We start from the raw sequence: 16541 nt of genomic DNA on the forward strand, positions 1-16541 counted from the left end.
CTGTCGGTGGTCGAAACGGACCGATAAAGAACACCCGAAGTTTTCCCGAGTTTGCTGAGAGGGTTCAAGGAACCTCCCCATAGCCTGGTGGAGCGGAGGGGACCGATTACGGGACGCGTAGGCTGTTCGCATCTCAGTTGAGCGTCACGCCTGGTAGCGGGGTACACTTCAGAGGCGCGGAGAAGCGTGCAGCCCGGGCTTCTTCATGTCTTTTTTTTCCCACCCCCACATGTTTTCGTGGGACTTGTTTACAGGAGAGTTTGTGGGCTTTGTTTTGTTTTGTATTTAGTAATCGCTGTGCATGGACAAGAGGAATTCTCTTGCTGTCCGCTGTGCATGGACAAGAGGAATTCTCTTGCTGTATTTAACCTTGTTTCCTGAGAGAGACCTATTTTCACAGTCTTAAGTGTCACCAAGACAATTCCCAGCAGGCCGGGCCCAGTTGCATAAGCAGACAGGCACGGAGGGGGACAGGTTGTGTAATGGCAGTGACATCATAGGTGGGTGTGGTTGAAGTTTTATAATATACTGTTGAGAGAGGGTGCAAAGACGGGAGGTAGAGGCACACTTTTGGACTGTCCTGTATTGATCGCAAGCAGTATATCTGCTACCACGAACACTTGAGATACGGTCACGCTTTCAGAGTTTAGTCTTCATAGAGGGAGTCCAATTTGTGTGATCGATATACCTAGATGGATACGGTGACAGATTCCTTTGTTGCTTTTTTTCAACTATGGATTTTAACACCTGCTGACCTGTGGGGTTCCATTTTCATTTGTGCCACTCTATTTCTGTTCAGAAATTTCAGAATTAATATTTTTACAGATTAAGTGTATTATGTTTGTGCAGTTGTCTGCATCAGAGGAAAAACCGAAAGCTTGCATAAGTCTAATCCTTCCAATCTGTTCTGGGGAGATATGTTAGATCTAGTTCCAGAATAAACTGTTTTCTATGTAGGTGGGATTAAATCTCAGATAATTTTATATGCCTTTTGGCAACATAATTTAAAGAGGTTCTGATGTGGCCTTCAATTCTGCATTATTTGCCAGCGTGTTTCCAAAATTTAGGATGTGGGATAGATGTGACCTGAGAAAGTGTCTGATCTATTTTAAATCTTGGAACTGTAAGAGGCGGCAGACTTTTCTTCTTTGTGTGTTTTGAACAACAGCATTGACACATACAAGTCACAAAGAAATGGAGTCAACTCAGTGGCCTTCAGGATACAAACTGATGAATCCATTATTGATCACAAATGTTCACAGGGGTCCTGTTCTGAAAGAATAAAAGAGCAAATTAATTCTACAGGCTCTAGTTACCATTTAGGTATCTGTGGGGAACAAATTTTGATTCCTTTTTTTTTGTGAAGCTACATCTTAAATTTTGCCTTTAAAATGGCTTCAGAATTTGAGCGTAGTTATCAGCTGTGATGCTTATCCGCAATTTTATTATTCAAATTCAGTACATGTGGTAGAATTAAGTGCTAGAAGCTCAGTTTAAGATCCCTTGTACAACTGTTTCCTATGTCTTCAGTCCTGAGAACTATCAATATTCCAAATATTCTGGTAAGGATACTAAAGAACTTGATGAATCGGAATGCAGATGTACGTTAAAGGTCAGGTTAGACCTGTGGGCTCACAACTACAAATTGAATTTTTGATTTCAGGCCTATAGAGAACTAATGAATAGCTGCTGGTGCACTTTCTAGCTTCCTCTAGAACATGAATTCTTGAAAACACTTAGAAGTGGAAAAGATGTAGCAGAAGAATGTATTAATGTTCAAAATCATTCATGTTCTGTTTCAGTGTTTCCTCACTGCTAGTTCATCTTTGTTTCTTTTCAGTGCAGATAGCTAAAAAACTGTGATAAACGTAAATCTGATGTCCTGTATAAGGCATTGGCACTAAACCTTACTCAGCTGGCATCTTTTCATCACTTTCTTACATTTCCTGAAACATCTGAAAGATAAATATTTGCCATGGTGCAAAAGTGACTTTTGAAAAACATGAAGAATGTTAACATGCATATGGTTAATATATTCCTTGCAGGGGTTGAAATGAAATAGCTTACTTAGAGGAAGTCTGTTGGATTAAAATCCAAGTGCAACTTGTCTCTAATCAACTGTCCTGAAACACACAGCTAATAAGCTTGAATTTGGTCCGAATCACAGGCTCATCACTGCTGGAGTGGGCCTTGGCAGGTCTGTTGACCAATCAGTCTCCTGTTCAAAGCAGAATAAACACTGAGTTCAGAGCAGTTTGCTTAAAGTTTTGTCCACCTGGATCATGAAAACCTACAAGGATGAAGATTCCACAACCTTTCTGGGCAACCTGCTCAAAGGCTAATTATCCTCATAGGGAAATTTTTTCTCCTTATTTCAAGTCAGAACTGTCCTTGTTTCAGTTTTTAACCATCACATTGTGGTTTTCCCCCCTTGCATTTCAGTAGAGAGTCTTCTAGGTAGTCTCCTCCTGGATTGTGAAAGGTTGTTGTCTTCTCCCAAGGCCTGGGAGAAGAATATCAGGAACTGATTTCCACTAAACAAGCCCAGTTTTCTCTTCTCATGGGTTGTGTGCTCCAACCCCTGATAATTGGGGTGACCTTATGGTACTGTATTAGTAAATACTGTGTCCTAAAGTTTTTCTGCATAGTGGTTGTGATGTGTGTGTCTGTTATTTTGAAGAATTTGGTATATTTTTAAGAACCGTATAAAAAGCATGTAGAATCATACCGGAGATGGTCCATTTATTGGTATGTTGAGGCTGACGGTAGCCAGGAGCAGATGCTTTGGAAGTAGTATTAAAAAAGAACTCATGAGTGGGGGTTTGTGTGTACACCTTTGTACACTTTCCTATTACTGTAATAATAATTAGTATGCACAGTTCTTCACTGAAAGTACTTGGTGTCTTTTTTATTAAAATCATTTGTCTTTGGGTATGCTAGAAGTGAGTGATTTCTGTATTAACAATATATTGGATTACTGAAATTGAAAATTCAAGCACAAGTTGTGGTTCTGCTCTGTTTAGTCTTTGGTCTAAGCATGTGAAATAATTTTGCATCTTCCCTTTAGGTGGCAAATGTTAAAATACATGCTGAAACATTGCAAAATGATGTTTTTGCAATTACAAAGCCTAGAAATTAAATTCTCGTTGCCAAATTTGACATATAAATTTAGATCTTTTGGTCTGCAAATGTTTACACCCGATTTGTTTTATGTATTGGTTATTCATTGGCAGTGTTTGTGTTCAGCAGAAGATTTGAGGTCCCAGTTCCTATGTCTAGCCCTCTGTTTTGTACCAGTGCAACTGGAACCATGCTTTTCTTTTTGAAAACAAAATAGACAGAGTGTCCACCTGCTGTAGACTTGAACTCACATTTTTATCTTCAAACTATCCCTCACCCTCCTCCCAGAAAGAGGAAGGCTTGGGAGTTCCTCAGGTCATCTTCTACACTTTAAAGTCTGAAAAAGATGATTATGTGCAAATAGGTAGCTTATCAGAGAACAGAGACCTGCACTTACTGCTACCTCTGAAGGAAAGAATTTGGTTTGATACTAACTGCTGGACACCAAAAAGTCAAATACAATAGAAAAAACAGTCTGAAGAGTTTGATCTGAGCTCCCACCTTACTAGGCTATAGCAGTCACAAAACACAAAGGCACAGGAAAGCAGGCTTCACAGTTCTTCTGCCTGCAGAATTACCTGTTTAATTTAGACAATTTCCCAGACTTCTGTTAATACAAACATTTTATTATGTCTAAGATAAAATAAAAACCAAACAAACCAGCTTTGGGAATATTTGTGTTTGAAGGGAAACTGTCAACTCCAAAGACAACACTTTAGTTGTCTGACTCCAAAACTTTAGTTTCAGCTGTGAAATCTGTCAGTTTTGATTTTCTTAACCCTTTCTTTTCCATTAAGGTCTTTTTACATGTAGCATTGTGGGTCTAAATAGAAAGCAGTATGACAGAATACGTGAGCATTGACCAATCTGACTTTTAAATGTAAGACGAGCTAATGTTGGAAATTATGAAAATTTAAACCAGACATTTAAAATAGATTAAGATAGCATATCAAATTGAACTGATCCCCTCCCAAGAAAATCTTGTTGAAACACTTAAAGACCTTTAATTTTAGTATTGTTTACAGTACACCAATGCTTGACTCGCTTATCTTGTTCAAAGAAAAACACAGGTGTCTTTAAAAAAAAAAAAAAAATCAAGAAAAAAGCACGTGTGCTGGCATTTTTTCCAAGCAAGAACTACAGTTAGTTGTGTTATGAAAATCATAGTTTTAGTAGCATGGGGATGGGTGTGCTTCCCATTTAGAGGTTTACTGAAAGTGCAAAATGCTGTATGTTGGACATGAGAACTTGTCTTTACTGAAGATATGCTAATGTTTTCCCATTGCAGGAGTCCCACTAGTACAACACCTTATAATAGCGTTGCCAGCTGGTGTTAAAGGCTTTCTGGTACTGGCTATGTCTTTTCAGACCACATAGTGATAAAGCCTACTTCTGGTACTTAACAGATGGATACCGTTGTGAAAGTGGCATCTGTGTCTCCAGCCATAGTTGGAAGGGGTTGGGCATGATAAAAACAAATGACAGTCTAAAAAACTTGAATGTTTGAAAGCAAACTTTGTAATACCTAGACTTTTTAATACAAGTACAGTTAATTACCATATTTCTGTGGTTTTGAATGGGTGTACTGTAAAGCTAAAGTCTACTTAATCCTCATCTTTTGTTGTCACAGCAGTACTGAGCAATACTTTATTCTGTCAGCCTCAGTGTTAGATCTTTTAAGTTTTTTTTTTTTGCTGCTGCAAGATACATTAGAGGGTACAAAATTTGATCTTTAGCTTGAAAGACATGAGCCTGGAATTACTGCTGCTTTTATTACCCAAACACAGGGGGGTGGGGGAGAATGTACTCCAGTAATGTTAATAGTATGGCACAAAAAGCTGTGGTTATGACATATCACTATGAAAGCATATCTAAAAATTATAAATTTCTGAATTATTAAAAATGTTACTTAATTTTTGTCTTCAGATTCCAGTGACTTGATGCTAAGAATTTACAGAGCTGAGTCATATGTTGGCCTCCAAGAATATAAAACAGCCATAGAAGATCTAAATTTTGTTATTTCTAAAATGCCAAATTGGCCAGAGGTAAGTTGATATGAACTCTTTGTTTTTCAGAATCTGTGTTTGTCTATAAAATTCATGAATGCTAAATTACACTTGCATCAAGTTAAGAAACAAGGTCAGCTACCTTAAATGTTATCTTGTAAGACACGCAAAATGCTAAAAGGTATCTTAAAATAGTTACTTACATGAGACAGGCTACTAATGAGTGCAGCAGGTTGAAGTTGACTCATGAATCTGGTTGGAACTGTTAATTTAGCCTTCATCAAAAACTTTGGGTATTTTTATTTCCTGTCATGACATAAGAATGGTGTCTTTGGATGAAGGGTTAAGTGCAGTAGAACTGACTTCTCGGGAAGTATTATGAAGTGCTTTTGTGCTGTCTGTAGTTACTTGTTTTATTTCTTTATCAGAACACTTTTATGTGTTCTCTTAAGAAAAGTTACTAAGTATTTACAAACTTAACTTCAGCTTAATGTTATTTGAGTGGGTGGTTGGCTGAAATTGTGCAGCCAGCTTTCATTTCTTGAAAGCAGAACTTCCATGGAGTGTTTATACTTCGATTGTATTTCCCAAAGTCAGAGCATTTTAAGCATTATCTGTTACTTGAGAATATCACATGAGATGAGTGAGCGCTCTTGCCAGTCAGGACTAGGATTCTTGGCTGTATGTTAAGTCAACATTTCTCTCATAGTTTTTGAGTATTATTGGTAAAACAGTTTGTTATATAAACAGGACAACACAGTTTTCTTTTCCAAATGCTACCAAAGAGTCAAAAAATATTTAGCACAAGCAATAAATTCTTTTGCAATAGTATTGGCTAAAAAGCGTAAGCATGTGTTTGGGGCCCTTTTTCAGTGGCTCCAGTACTTGGAGTTTGGATAGTTTGTGGTGATGTAACCTGTAACAGCTGGGGTTTCAGGTTTGTTTTGTTTATTTCTTATTTTTTATTAAGAGAAGGACACTTTGCTGTCTTAGCTTGGAAAGCTTTTCTTGAAAAAGCCTGAAGAAACTCAGTGGGAACTGAGCTTTGCAAATAGTGCAGGCAGCTGGGGCATCACTGGCCTTCAGAACTGTAAGATGCTGCATATTGAAGCACTGTCTAAATGCTGAGCACAGCAGGAGCAGCAAGATCTTGCCACACAAGGGGAGATAACTGCTGTTGCCTTGGTCTCTCCTGTGTTCAGCAGTTCCATGGCTACTGCAAACTCAGAGAGCATCCTATTTTTTGCCTGCCAGCATTGGTAGTACTGTCTACTGTTTTTTTGTTTGTTCAGAAAGAAACCTCACTTCACTTAACTAAGCTTGGTTTGCTAGATTCTTCTAACAATTCTTATCTCTGTTGGAAAAACAAACTGTCTGTAAGAGAAAGATTAGCATACTTTCCTTTTTCAGGATACATCTTAATGATATTGCCCAAATCCATCAAAGATGATGCATGCCCTCATCTGACAGCCTTGTTTAACAGACTCAACTGTTAATACTAGCAGTCGTTCCATACAAACTGCACTCTGGGATTTTTTTGTTTGTTTTTTTGTTTGCTTTTTTAAATTCAGTTTTCTGTCCTGTTATCCAAAATCTCATATACAACTAGATGATGTTGTTTTATCTAACTTTTATTAGATAACTATTGTTTTTATCTAACTTGTATTTATATTACTGCAAATGCAACTTTTAAAAATTGAGATAAGGTGGATAAGGGACTTCTAAGTTCCAATGTCATACAGTTACAGGTAGGTTCAGAAAAATTCAGTAGATTTTTCTCCCCTTTTTTAGTAGTAAACAGATTTATTTTTTTTTTTTTTGCCCCTAGTTGCTGTCTAGTGTTCAAGAATAAAATATAGTTGGAGGAAGCAATCACAAAAGTGCATTGTTTTGTGTTAAGATTGTAGATTAAGATGTATGTAAGGGATGCATGGTTGTGTGGATTGTTTTCTTTGTAGTTATCCTTCTCCTGTGGGCTGGAATCATAAGGCTTTTAATGAAACATAGGGCAAAAAGGGTATCCTGTAGGCTGTTGTATATGTAATAATATGCATTGCATGTCCCCCTTCATCCCCTCTAAAGGCTCACAGAAAGGGGAAATTAAGGCCTTTTGTGAATTGTGAATTCAGCAATAGTCAGGTTAACCCTTCATGTAAGTCAAAACAAATTTACTGGAAGGAGACTAACCCCAGCCTGTGCCATGACTCTTTTCAAACACTGTAGGGGATGTATCTTAGACAAGGCATATAGATGCCACACTGCACAGCTGTTGGAAACACAAGTTTGTTGAAGAGCTACGTTCTTTTTGTCATGGAAGGTTTTAATTCTAACTCTATAATGCCTGTAAGATGAAAACTGCAGTTCTACATACTCTCTAGAAATGTCTTCATGCTATATGTTTTTCAGGTCTACTTCTGGAAAGGAAAAGTGCTGCAAGACTCTGGCTTTGCAGGTGATGCCTTACAACTGTTTCTACAGTGCTTAGCCCTTGATGAGGACTTTCTTCCAGCCAAGCTAGAAGTAGAAAGGGTAATTTTATTTATGAAACTGGATTACTATCTCAGACTTCGTTCCTTTAGAAAGCTCCCATTATGGCAGGCTTTGAGCATCTAAAAATCTTCAATACATACAGAGAAGGTTCGAGTGGCAGATTAGATCCTTTCAAGATATATCATACTATGTTGAAGAGATAGTCCCAATGTGCAAGTTTTAAGTACACATTTCAAAGTACATATGCTATTGAAGTTTGAAAATCTAGAAAACTGGAAAGCAGGCATCAAGTTAAATACTCTAAGTTGAACCGTTTTGTGCCCAGAACACAACAATTTTTCTATTATAATAAAAATTTACATTGAAGAAGTTGCATGATAATGAATTGATAATGTGTAGCTGCTCGAAGAGCTTACTCACTTGTAGTAGAAAAGATTTCTAGATAAATTTCTTTTTAGTAATACAGGTATGTAGGTTTCTGCTTTTTCTCAGCTATTTCTCAGTTACTGATTAAATAAGGATCTATTTATGAGGATAACTTCATATAGATTAAATTCTTATTTTTGGTATGTACTTTTATGAAAAAGGATCTAGACTTAGCTTTATTATTGTTATGAACATCTAGCTGTTTGTTTTCTAGACATTGTGTGATATGCTGTCACCAGAAAAGTTAGGAGAGAGTCTGAAGGAATCTGTTTGGAATCCACCACATATTCGAAATAAACCTTTTATATTTGGTTCCGAGGTGACTGAGTCTTACTGCAACTTACAGCTTTGTCCTGAGCAGGTAACAAAAACTATAGGATAACGTTTCTCTTTAACTGATAAAGCAAATATCAGATGTTCCAGCATCTTGTCATACTTACTTTCCATCCTAAATGCTGATTTTCTGCAATTGGCTAAATTGGAAGAAAAGAACTGTGATTTGGGAGTAATGTATTTTCATTTGGAGTGTTGGACTCCTCATTCCAGTGATGTACTTAGAAGATACTGAGATTTTATATTAGTGACTTCACAATAAAGAGAAATACAGTTTTTCTTCTCTTTTAAGTAGATGAAGGTTTTTAAATTGTTAATGCTAAGCAAATTTGAATACTGTCTTGACTTATCCAGTTCCTCTAGTTAACTAATGAACTAACTATGGATATCAGTTTGGCATATATATATTTTTGCATGTTCACATTTCAAATACTTAGAATTGTGTTACTCTTTAAGTACAGTTCAGCTCATCTTACTATTACAGAGTTTAGGAGGATCAGAGATACCAGAGCCTGTCAGTGGAAGCTTAAGTCGTGCACAGTCTGCCCATGCTCTTAATTCAACAAAAGACCTTGCCAAGGAAGATGGCTTAAAGCGAGTGTCTTCTGAACCCCTTCTCTCTGGCCAAGAAAAAGGTGCTTTGTTGAAAAGAAAGCTTTCCTTTTCCGAACAGGATACAGTTGTATGTGAAGATGGAAGAAACAAACACAAAAAGCAAGGAGGTAAACAGTCACTTACGTTGAAATATATAGTGCTTATTGTCTTGTGCCTTTCTTTGAAGGAGTATTTTGTCTTGCTTTTCCTTAGAAAGTACAAAAAGGGACATGACACTGGCTTTTGGAACAATTCCAAGGGATTTGATTGATGTATCAGATTTTGAGTGCTCTCTGTGTATGAGGTAAAATTTCCTCCTTGATTCAATATTTCTATTATAGATGCTTGGCCACATATCTCTTACACATATAAACTGAGGTACTTACAGATTGTGATGAGTTCTGCTATCAGTCAATAATTTTCAGCCTTCCTCTACCCCTGCAGTTAAATATTTATTTAAATGGGTCACTTGCTACAGTGATATATAATACAGCATTATTTTAACCAAACTGCCTTTTAAATTAAACCTAGCATTGTTAACTGGTAACCTAAAAAGGACAGGATCTTTTGTGGCTAAATGTTAGGGTTTTTTTCAGTCAACAAAATTATTTAACTTCTCTTGGGAAGGCTAATGCTTAGGAGTATTGCCTGTGACTAGGGGATGTAGATACTTAAGAATGTTAGTCTACTTAAATGTAGCTGATGTATTTGGAAGCTCTTACTGAATAGTCTTTGTTTTCAGAATAGATTCCTTAAAACACATGGTGTATACTAAACTGTCCATAGTTACGTTACTAGTGTGTAATACCGCTATTAAAACAATTTAGCTCCTCAAATAATCACTTAGTTTTGCGTATTCTGAATATCTATATAGTGAGACCGAAATCTTTTTACATTGGTATAAATGGTTAGATGTTTAGAGTGTTGAAATGTGTCCAGATTTACCAGAAAACACAAAAAATGAGTGGTGCAGTGGTAAATGGAAACAAACTGCAGTATAGGGGAAGAAGCAGAATAAGGAGACATGGGATTAGTTTTTTCTGATTTATGGTATAACTAGTCTTAGAAATTAAAGAGGTCAATCACTGACTTTTTTAGCAAAACACGCACTTGCCATGGTATCTAACTTATAATAATTCTGTTTCAGGCTATTCTTTGAGCCAGTGACAACTCCTTGTGGACATACTTTTTGCAAAGGTTGCTTGGAACGGTGTTTAGACCATGCTCCTCAGTGTCCACTCTGTAAGGAGAGTTTGAAAGAGGTACTGTTTCTCGGGAGAGCTCACAAATACAAATATTGTATTGTTTTAAAGGATGTTTCACTTAAACCCAACAATTTGGATTCACTTGGGTTTTGGATTGATGCTAGAAAGAAAACACTTGAGACAAATTTCAAAGTCAACACAAGTTGAATAGATTTGCCTCAGGGTCTTAGAGGTTTTCTGTTTCTGTCACTATCTACTTTATTGGTGTAATTAAATCCCGAGTGTTTGTAAACTTTGGTAACTATTCAGTAAAAGCTCTCTGATTTCTGTACGCTTTCCTCATTTGTATGGCTCTATGACCTGGGAAATCCAACTCTGCCTCTGGTAAGCGTAGAAGTACAAACTGAGTTAGACACTAGAGTTGTCAGACACTAAGAACTAAAATACATAATCTCATTTTCAAATAGTAGAGTAACTTTAGGTGTTAAGTAATGAAACATAAGAACTTCAGAGCTGTAAGGTTTCATGGTTTAAATTAATTTATGACACATTTCACATCTAATGGTCTTAAATAAAAGCTGCATTTTCTCAAGTCTTTTGCTAATATATATGAAAAGAAATATTTTTTTTTTAAATTGCTTACAGTACCTTGCAAGCAGAAAATACAGCATCACAGAGCTGTTGGAGGAATTAATAATGAAATATTTGTCTGATGAATTATATGAGAGAAAAAGAATTCATGCTGAAGAAACGGCTGAACACTCAAAGTAAGCTTGCTGTCTTTTATGTAGAAAACTTGATAGATTAGTATGGAAATCCTTTTTAGAAATGTTTTGTCATTTTTGTTATTAATAATGGCATAATATGGATGCAAGAAGGAATATAGAGACATGTTGATTTGATGTCTTAAATGTGTATTTCAGAAAATTAACAGTTTTTAACTATTGTGGAAATCAATCACACTTTGATAATAGCAACGTGAAGCTCTTAAGTCCTGTACAAAATACATTTGCCCTTCTGTTTCTCTTTCTGCGTGCACTGTCGTGGAGCTTCAATTTTAGCTTTGCTGCTGTTAATGGAATTGTCCTCTTGAGTTGGCTGCAGAGTCTCGGATACTTGAATTTCTCTCAAAGCAGTTAATGATGGACATTAATTATATAAAGATAGATGTGATGAAAAGAAAACATTGGGATTTTTTTGTAATCTTGATGTTTATCTGTAGTAGAATTCTTCAGATTTATAAAGCATCATGTATTGTAGATATGAATGTTGGAAAACTATATCTCATTCAATTAAGGTAACAGAGTCCGTACAGTAGAATTATGTTTTATAGTCTGAAAGGTATTAAATTTAAATACTTGTTAATGTTTTAATGCTAACTCATTTGTATCCACTGTCAACTGTGCATACTTCATAAAACAGCATGAAAAAATACGTTGTTTTTCAGTTAGGCCTGCTGAGGCATATTGCAAGGTACAGATTATACCTTGGGTTGCATCTTGTGATCTGGAGTCCATCATTGAAAATTATCTAAATGGTGACCTAGCTACTATGTAGTTACTGCTACATCTTTGTAGTTCCAGGAAGACTGTGACTCTGAGGGCACAATGGCTTTTATGGCTGTAACTAAAACAAAAAGGAAAAAAGTGACTAATATATCTGTCCCCAAAACAAAGCCCTTCATTCACCGACTAAATACTTGCTAACCGATAACTGAGTGAGGTTTACTGTCCAGTATGTTTTCAAATAGGTACATAGGTATTCAGTCACTGTTACTAGTATGTGTTTTTATTGTTTATGAAAGTTATTACAAACTTTGAAAAGAGTGCTTTATGACCTCAAATATAGCAAACATACTGGAAAAAAAAAATGTATTGTCTTGGCATAGTTTGGTGATTAGATTTTTAAGCCACATACTTCTTTTGATGTTCTCTTGAAGCTTGACCAAGAATGTTCCGATGTTTGTTTGCACTATGGCATATCCTACTGTGCCTTGCCCTCTACATGTCTTTGAGCCAAGATACCGACTAATGATTCGCAGAAGTATTGAAACTGGGACTAAACAGTTTGGGATGTGTATAAGTGATTCTCAAAATGGGTAGGTTTATACCCTAATTCCAAGCTTCTCATCTCTTATGTCTTTTTTTTTTTTTTTCTAATTATAAAAAGTGTCCTTCAGAAGTGTGTAATTGCATTACTGACACAGTCTCTTTTCTAGTTTTGCAGATTTTGGATGCATGCTGCAAATTAGGAATGTTCACTTTCTACCTGATGGACGGTCTGTTGTTGATACAGTTGGTGGAAAGAGATTTCGAGTTTTACGGAGAGGGATGAAAGATGGTTACTGCACTGCAGACATCGAATATTTGGAAGATGTCATGGTACCCAGAATGCTATATAAATACTTAGTAGTATTAATACCTCAAGATTTTTGCATGATTTGTTTTTGAGAGCTCTGTTTCAAATTTTTAGGTCCCTAGACCACTGGAAAATTCAGTGGTAACATGTGGAAGAAATGGAAGCTAGCTTAATTTTTTTATTCTTACAAAGCAACAAAGAAATACTGCGGGTTTTGTTTGAACAATAGTTTGAAGTTGTAACTTTTTAAAATATCACTGTACTTCTTTACTACTCAGTCATTAGCAATCAAGGTGTAGGTGAATGCAAGAAATGTATCTAAATATAGTTGAAATTGAATGTTTGTTTTGATTTTTAGCTTAAACACATTAATTGTTTCTTTATGTCAAACGATATTTTCATAACGTTCCTCCTATAGGTTGCTGATGAAGAAGAACTAAAGAAACTGAGAGAACTTCACAATTTTGTTTACAGTCAGGCCTGCAGTTGGTTCCAAAACTTAAGAAACAAATTTCGCATTCAAATTCTTCAGCACTTTGGACCAATGCCTGACAGGGAGGAAAATATACAGGTGAGACATCATTTAATATCAGTTACTAGGTGCTTATTGCTGAAAATAAAAACCCTGTTAACAACTGCTAAATATTAAATGGAAAAAAGAATTTTTTTTCCCAACTTTGAAGGCATAAGGTTTACATCTTATTTCTCTTATGATGAGCAACAAAAGGCAATTCTGTCACCGTTCAACAGTTTTTGCAGGAAAAGATGATATGCTGCTGTGGAGATAAAACTAGTAAACTGAGAACGTGTTAAGTTCCACTTTTGGTTTGTGTAAAGCTGTTAGAATTAAAATTGGGGAGAAGTATGTTTTTCTTCCCTGTGACATGTGCAGGTAGTAATCTTTGGTAACGAGGTAATCACAAATAATGCTTTCCCCCTTTCTGTGCTAGTGCCATAAACTGCTGCAGCTGCTAGGATTTGACAAATGTTTCTTAAGAGACAAGCTGCAGCAATCTATTTTAATCATAGAATAGTTTGCATTGGAAGAGACCTTTTTAAGCTCATCTAGTCCAACCCCCCTACAATGAGCAGGGACATTTTCAACTAGATCAGGTTGCTCGGAGCCCCGTCCAACCTGACCTTGAATGTTTCCGGGGATGGGGCATTTACCATCTCTCTGGGCAACCTGTTCCAGTGTATCACCACCCTCATTGGGAAAAATTTCTTCCTTATATCTAGTCTAAATCTACTTTCTTTTAGTTTAAAACCATTACCTCTTGTCCTGTCGCTACAGGCCCTGCTAAAAAGTCTGTCCCCATCTTTTTTATAAGCCCCCTTTAAGTACTGGAAGGCTGCAATAAGGTCTCCCCGGAGCCTTCTCTTCTCCAGGCTGAACAACCTCAACTCTCTCAGCCTGTCCTCATAGGAGAGGTCTGTTCAGGTTGGTGAGATCCTGAGAGAGTGGAGGCTGGAGAAAAGTAACATTTAAAAATACTTAAACTTTGGCTTTTAAAGTGGGATTATATATGAAGTGGGATCTTATGAGAGCCTGTCTCTCACCCATCTGCTGCATGTTTTTATGAGACTGTATGAACTAGTCTGAGAGGACTGTAGATGCTGTGGAGGCCAGTGCATGAATTCAGAAGTGATTTTAGAACAATTTAATAAAGAAAAAACAGTTTTTTAAAACAACATGCTAGGAAAGACGAATAAGTGTGCAAAACCAGGATAACTAGCAGGGCAGCCATACTGTGGGTATGTGCCTGACATTTATAATAGAACACAAACGTGTCAACTGTGTGATGCAGATGCAAGGGAGGAAATGTCATCCTGGAATGTACCACTACCATTAACATTTTTGCAAGCCATCTGAGGTAATTAATCTTCTCTGCAGTGATAGGACCTCTGCTGAAGAGTATTATATCCACTTCTGGGCATGACATCTAAGGCTTGGAGTATAGAACTGAAAAAAATATAGGAAAAAGTGACATAGTATGTTTTATCAACTTGGAAGAAACTGATAAGTGGTCCTGCTCTGTCTAGGAGGGTAATGAGAAGGGAGTGGAATTGGGAGGTGATAGAGGAATCCTTCAAATATAACAGAGACAATTGTAATGAAAGCATTAGGCTTTGAGAATGTTCAAGCCTCAAGAATAGCATGATAGGTAATGGATTTAGTTTTTATCGGGGAGGGTTGTTACTAGGTGACTGTCCTATTCTTAGCCATCTTTTCCCAAGGAAGCTATGAGCTTCCTTTATTGTCTTAAAAATAATGACTTTATCAAGCTTAGTTTAAGTGCAATTTATTTGACTTCTCAGTTGGGCAGGGATCAGAAGAGATCCCTTCAGAACCCTTCTGATCTCATGGATCTGGAATTCTCTAGTTAGTTTCAAACTTCAAACTAGTCATTGATGACTTTGTCTTTTGTTGTCTTCGTGTTAGTCAACTACATTGGTTATGGGTAACCAACCTAACTTTTCTTTTTAGGCGATGCCCAATGGTCCTGCTTGGTGTTGGTGGCTTCTAGCTGTTCTCCCAGTAGACCCCAGATATCAGCTGTCAGTTCTCTCCATGATGTCTTTAAAAGACCGTCTGATAAAAATCCAGCATATACTCACATATTTTTCTAGAGACCAGTCCAAGTGACTAACCGCCTGGGTCTTCCTGAAAAGTTACTCTGTTCTGGTTGTAGTAGCAGCTGGAATTTTTTCTGCCTTTGCACATCTAGCGCTGGTTTGAGAAGTGTAATGGAACTGCTTTTTCTCTCTCCTCCCCACCCTCCTGACTTCCTGAACCACGTGGTTCTTTGAATGCACACATTCTTCAGCTCTGAGAGAAGACCACTGATGATTGCACAAAGTCAATCCAGCTAGATATGTTTTTCACATTATCTACATTACAATTTGCACTATGTAGAAGAGAACTTTTTTGAGACTTGATATAATTTTAGCCACGGACTTTTTAAAGCTGTGGGAAGTGCAGGACTTAAGGCTGACAGTCCAAGTTTACAACGTTGCGGAGGTATTAAAGGTTTTGCAAATGTTTGCCTCATACAATTGTTCTTTTGCTGTTTGCACAAATATTTGAAATATAGTATTGAATGTCACTGTTGGATGTTACTACTTTTGTTGAATTATCTTGACCATGAATATGGCACAGATTTTTAAGTTATCTTGTAAATGTATGCGTCACAAAACAGGTGACATCATGAACTATATGCTGAACTGAGAGCCACTTTTAAGGAACAGATGCAAAAAAAAAAAAGGTACTTCTGTCTAAAAATACTTAAACTGTGAATATGGTTTACATATCTAGGCCTGTACATGGTAAAGAGGAAACTGAAAACTAAATACTAGTACCAGTGACATTTCTACTGGGCTTTTCAGGCTGGCTGTTCTTCCAGAGCACACACCTAGTTTATAGAGCTTAGAAGAAGAAATCTTAAGAGTGTGCGTGCGTGTGTGTATTGGGGATTGTGCATCCAGGATTTAAAAGCTTAAAGTTTTATTTGAACTTTTTAAGTTGGTGCAAATGTGAGTTCTATGCCTTATTCATATCAATAGTACAGCACACTGCAGTGGCAAGGTTAGCATCATGCTGCCAATAGGTACTTTTTGTAATTAAAGGTTTGCATATTTGTGAATATGTCTGATACTGGCTTTCTTGTATGTAAATCATTTGTAAAATATTTCTTAAATCTTGCTTTTGCTAATATATTTAATTTTCAATAAAAGCTAAAAGTTTGTAATATTTTTAATTTTATCAAAAACTAAAAATCACTTTCATTTTCCATATGCTTCTGTTCTGGGATCTTAAGTAAATCCAGAAGCAGCTGTTTAACCTACATCAAGGCTGTGGGCACTTCATGTCATAATTGGTATGTACATAATCTGTTTCTGATTACAATACCTGTCTCAGACTGATATTGGTCAGACAAGTTTTTTGCTAGTGTCCTGCTTTTCTGTCTATTTCATTTAAATTAAGGTGATTTCAGGTACAAAGTTTGCA

At 36.6% G+C, this 16541-nt stretch overlaps 1 protein-coding gene across 1 annotated transcript; it reads left to right on the top strand.

Moving 5' to 3' along the window:
- Positions 1 to 5039: 5039 nt before the first annotated feature.
- LONRF1 (LON peptidase N-terminal domain and ring finger 1) lies at positions 5040 to 15654 on the top strand (the record flags this gene model as incomplete). The annotated part of the gene is made up of 11 exons (XM_010293533.1): positions 5040 to 5165; positions 7533 to 7655; positions 8257 to 8403; positions 8860 to 9097; positions 9183 to 9273; positions 10117 to 10231; positions 10820 to 10941; positions 12114 to 12272; positions 12393 to 12555; positions 12951 to 13103; positions 15021 to 15654. Coding segments are annotated over 11 exons (1596 nt in total), but the record flags the coding sequence as incomplete, so codon positions are not given.
- Positions 15655 to 16541: the final 887 nt, after the last annotated feature.

The sequence above is a fragment of the Phaethon lepturus genome, unplaced genomic scaffold (genome assembly GCF_000687285.1).
Source record: "Phaethon lepturus isolate BGI_N335 unplaced genomic scaffold, ASM68728v1 scaffold16388, whole genome shotgun sequence".
Lineage (NCBI taxonomy): Eukaryota > Metazoa > Chordata > Aves > Phaethontiformes > Phaethontidae > Phaethon > Phaethon lepturus.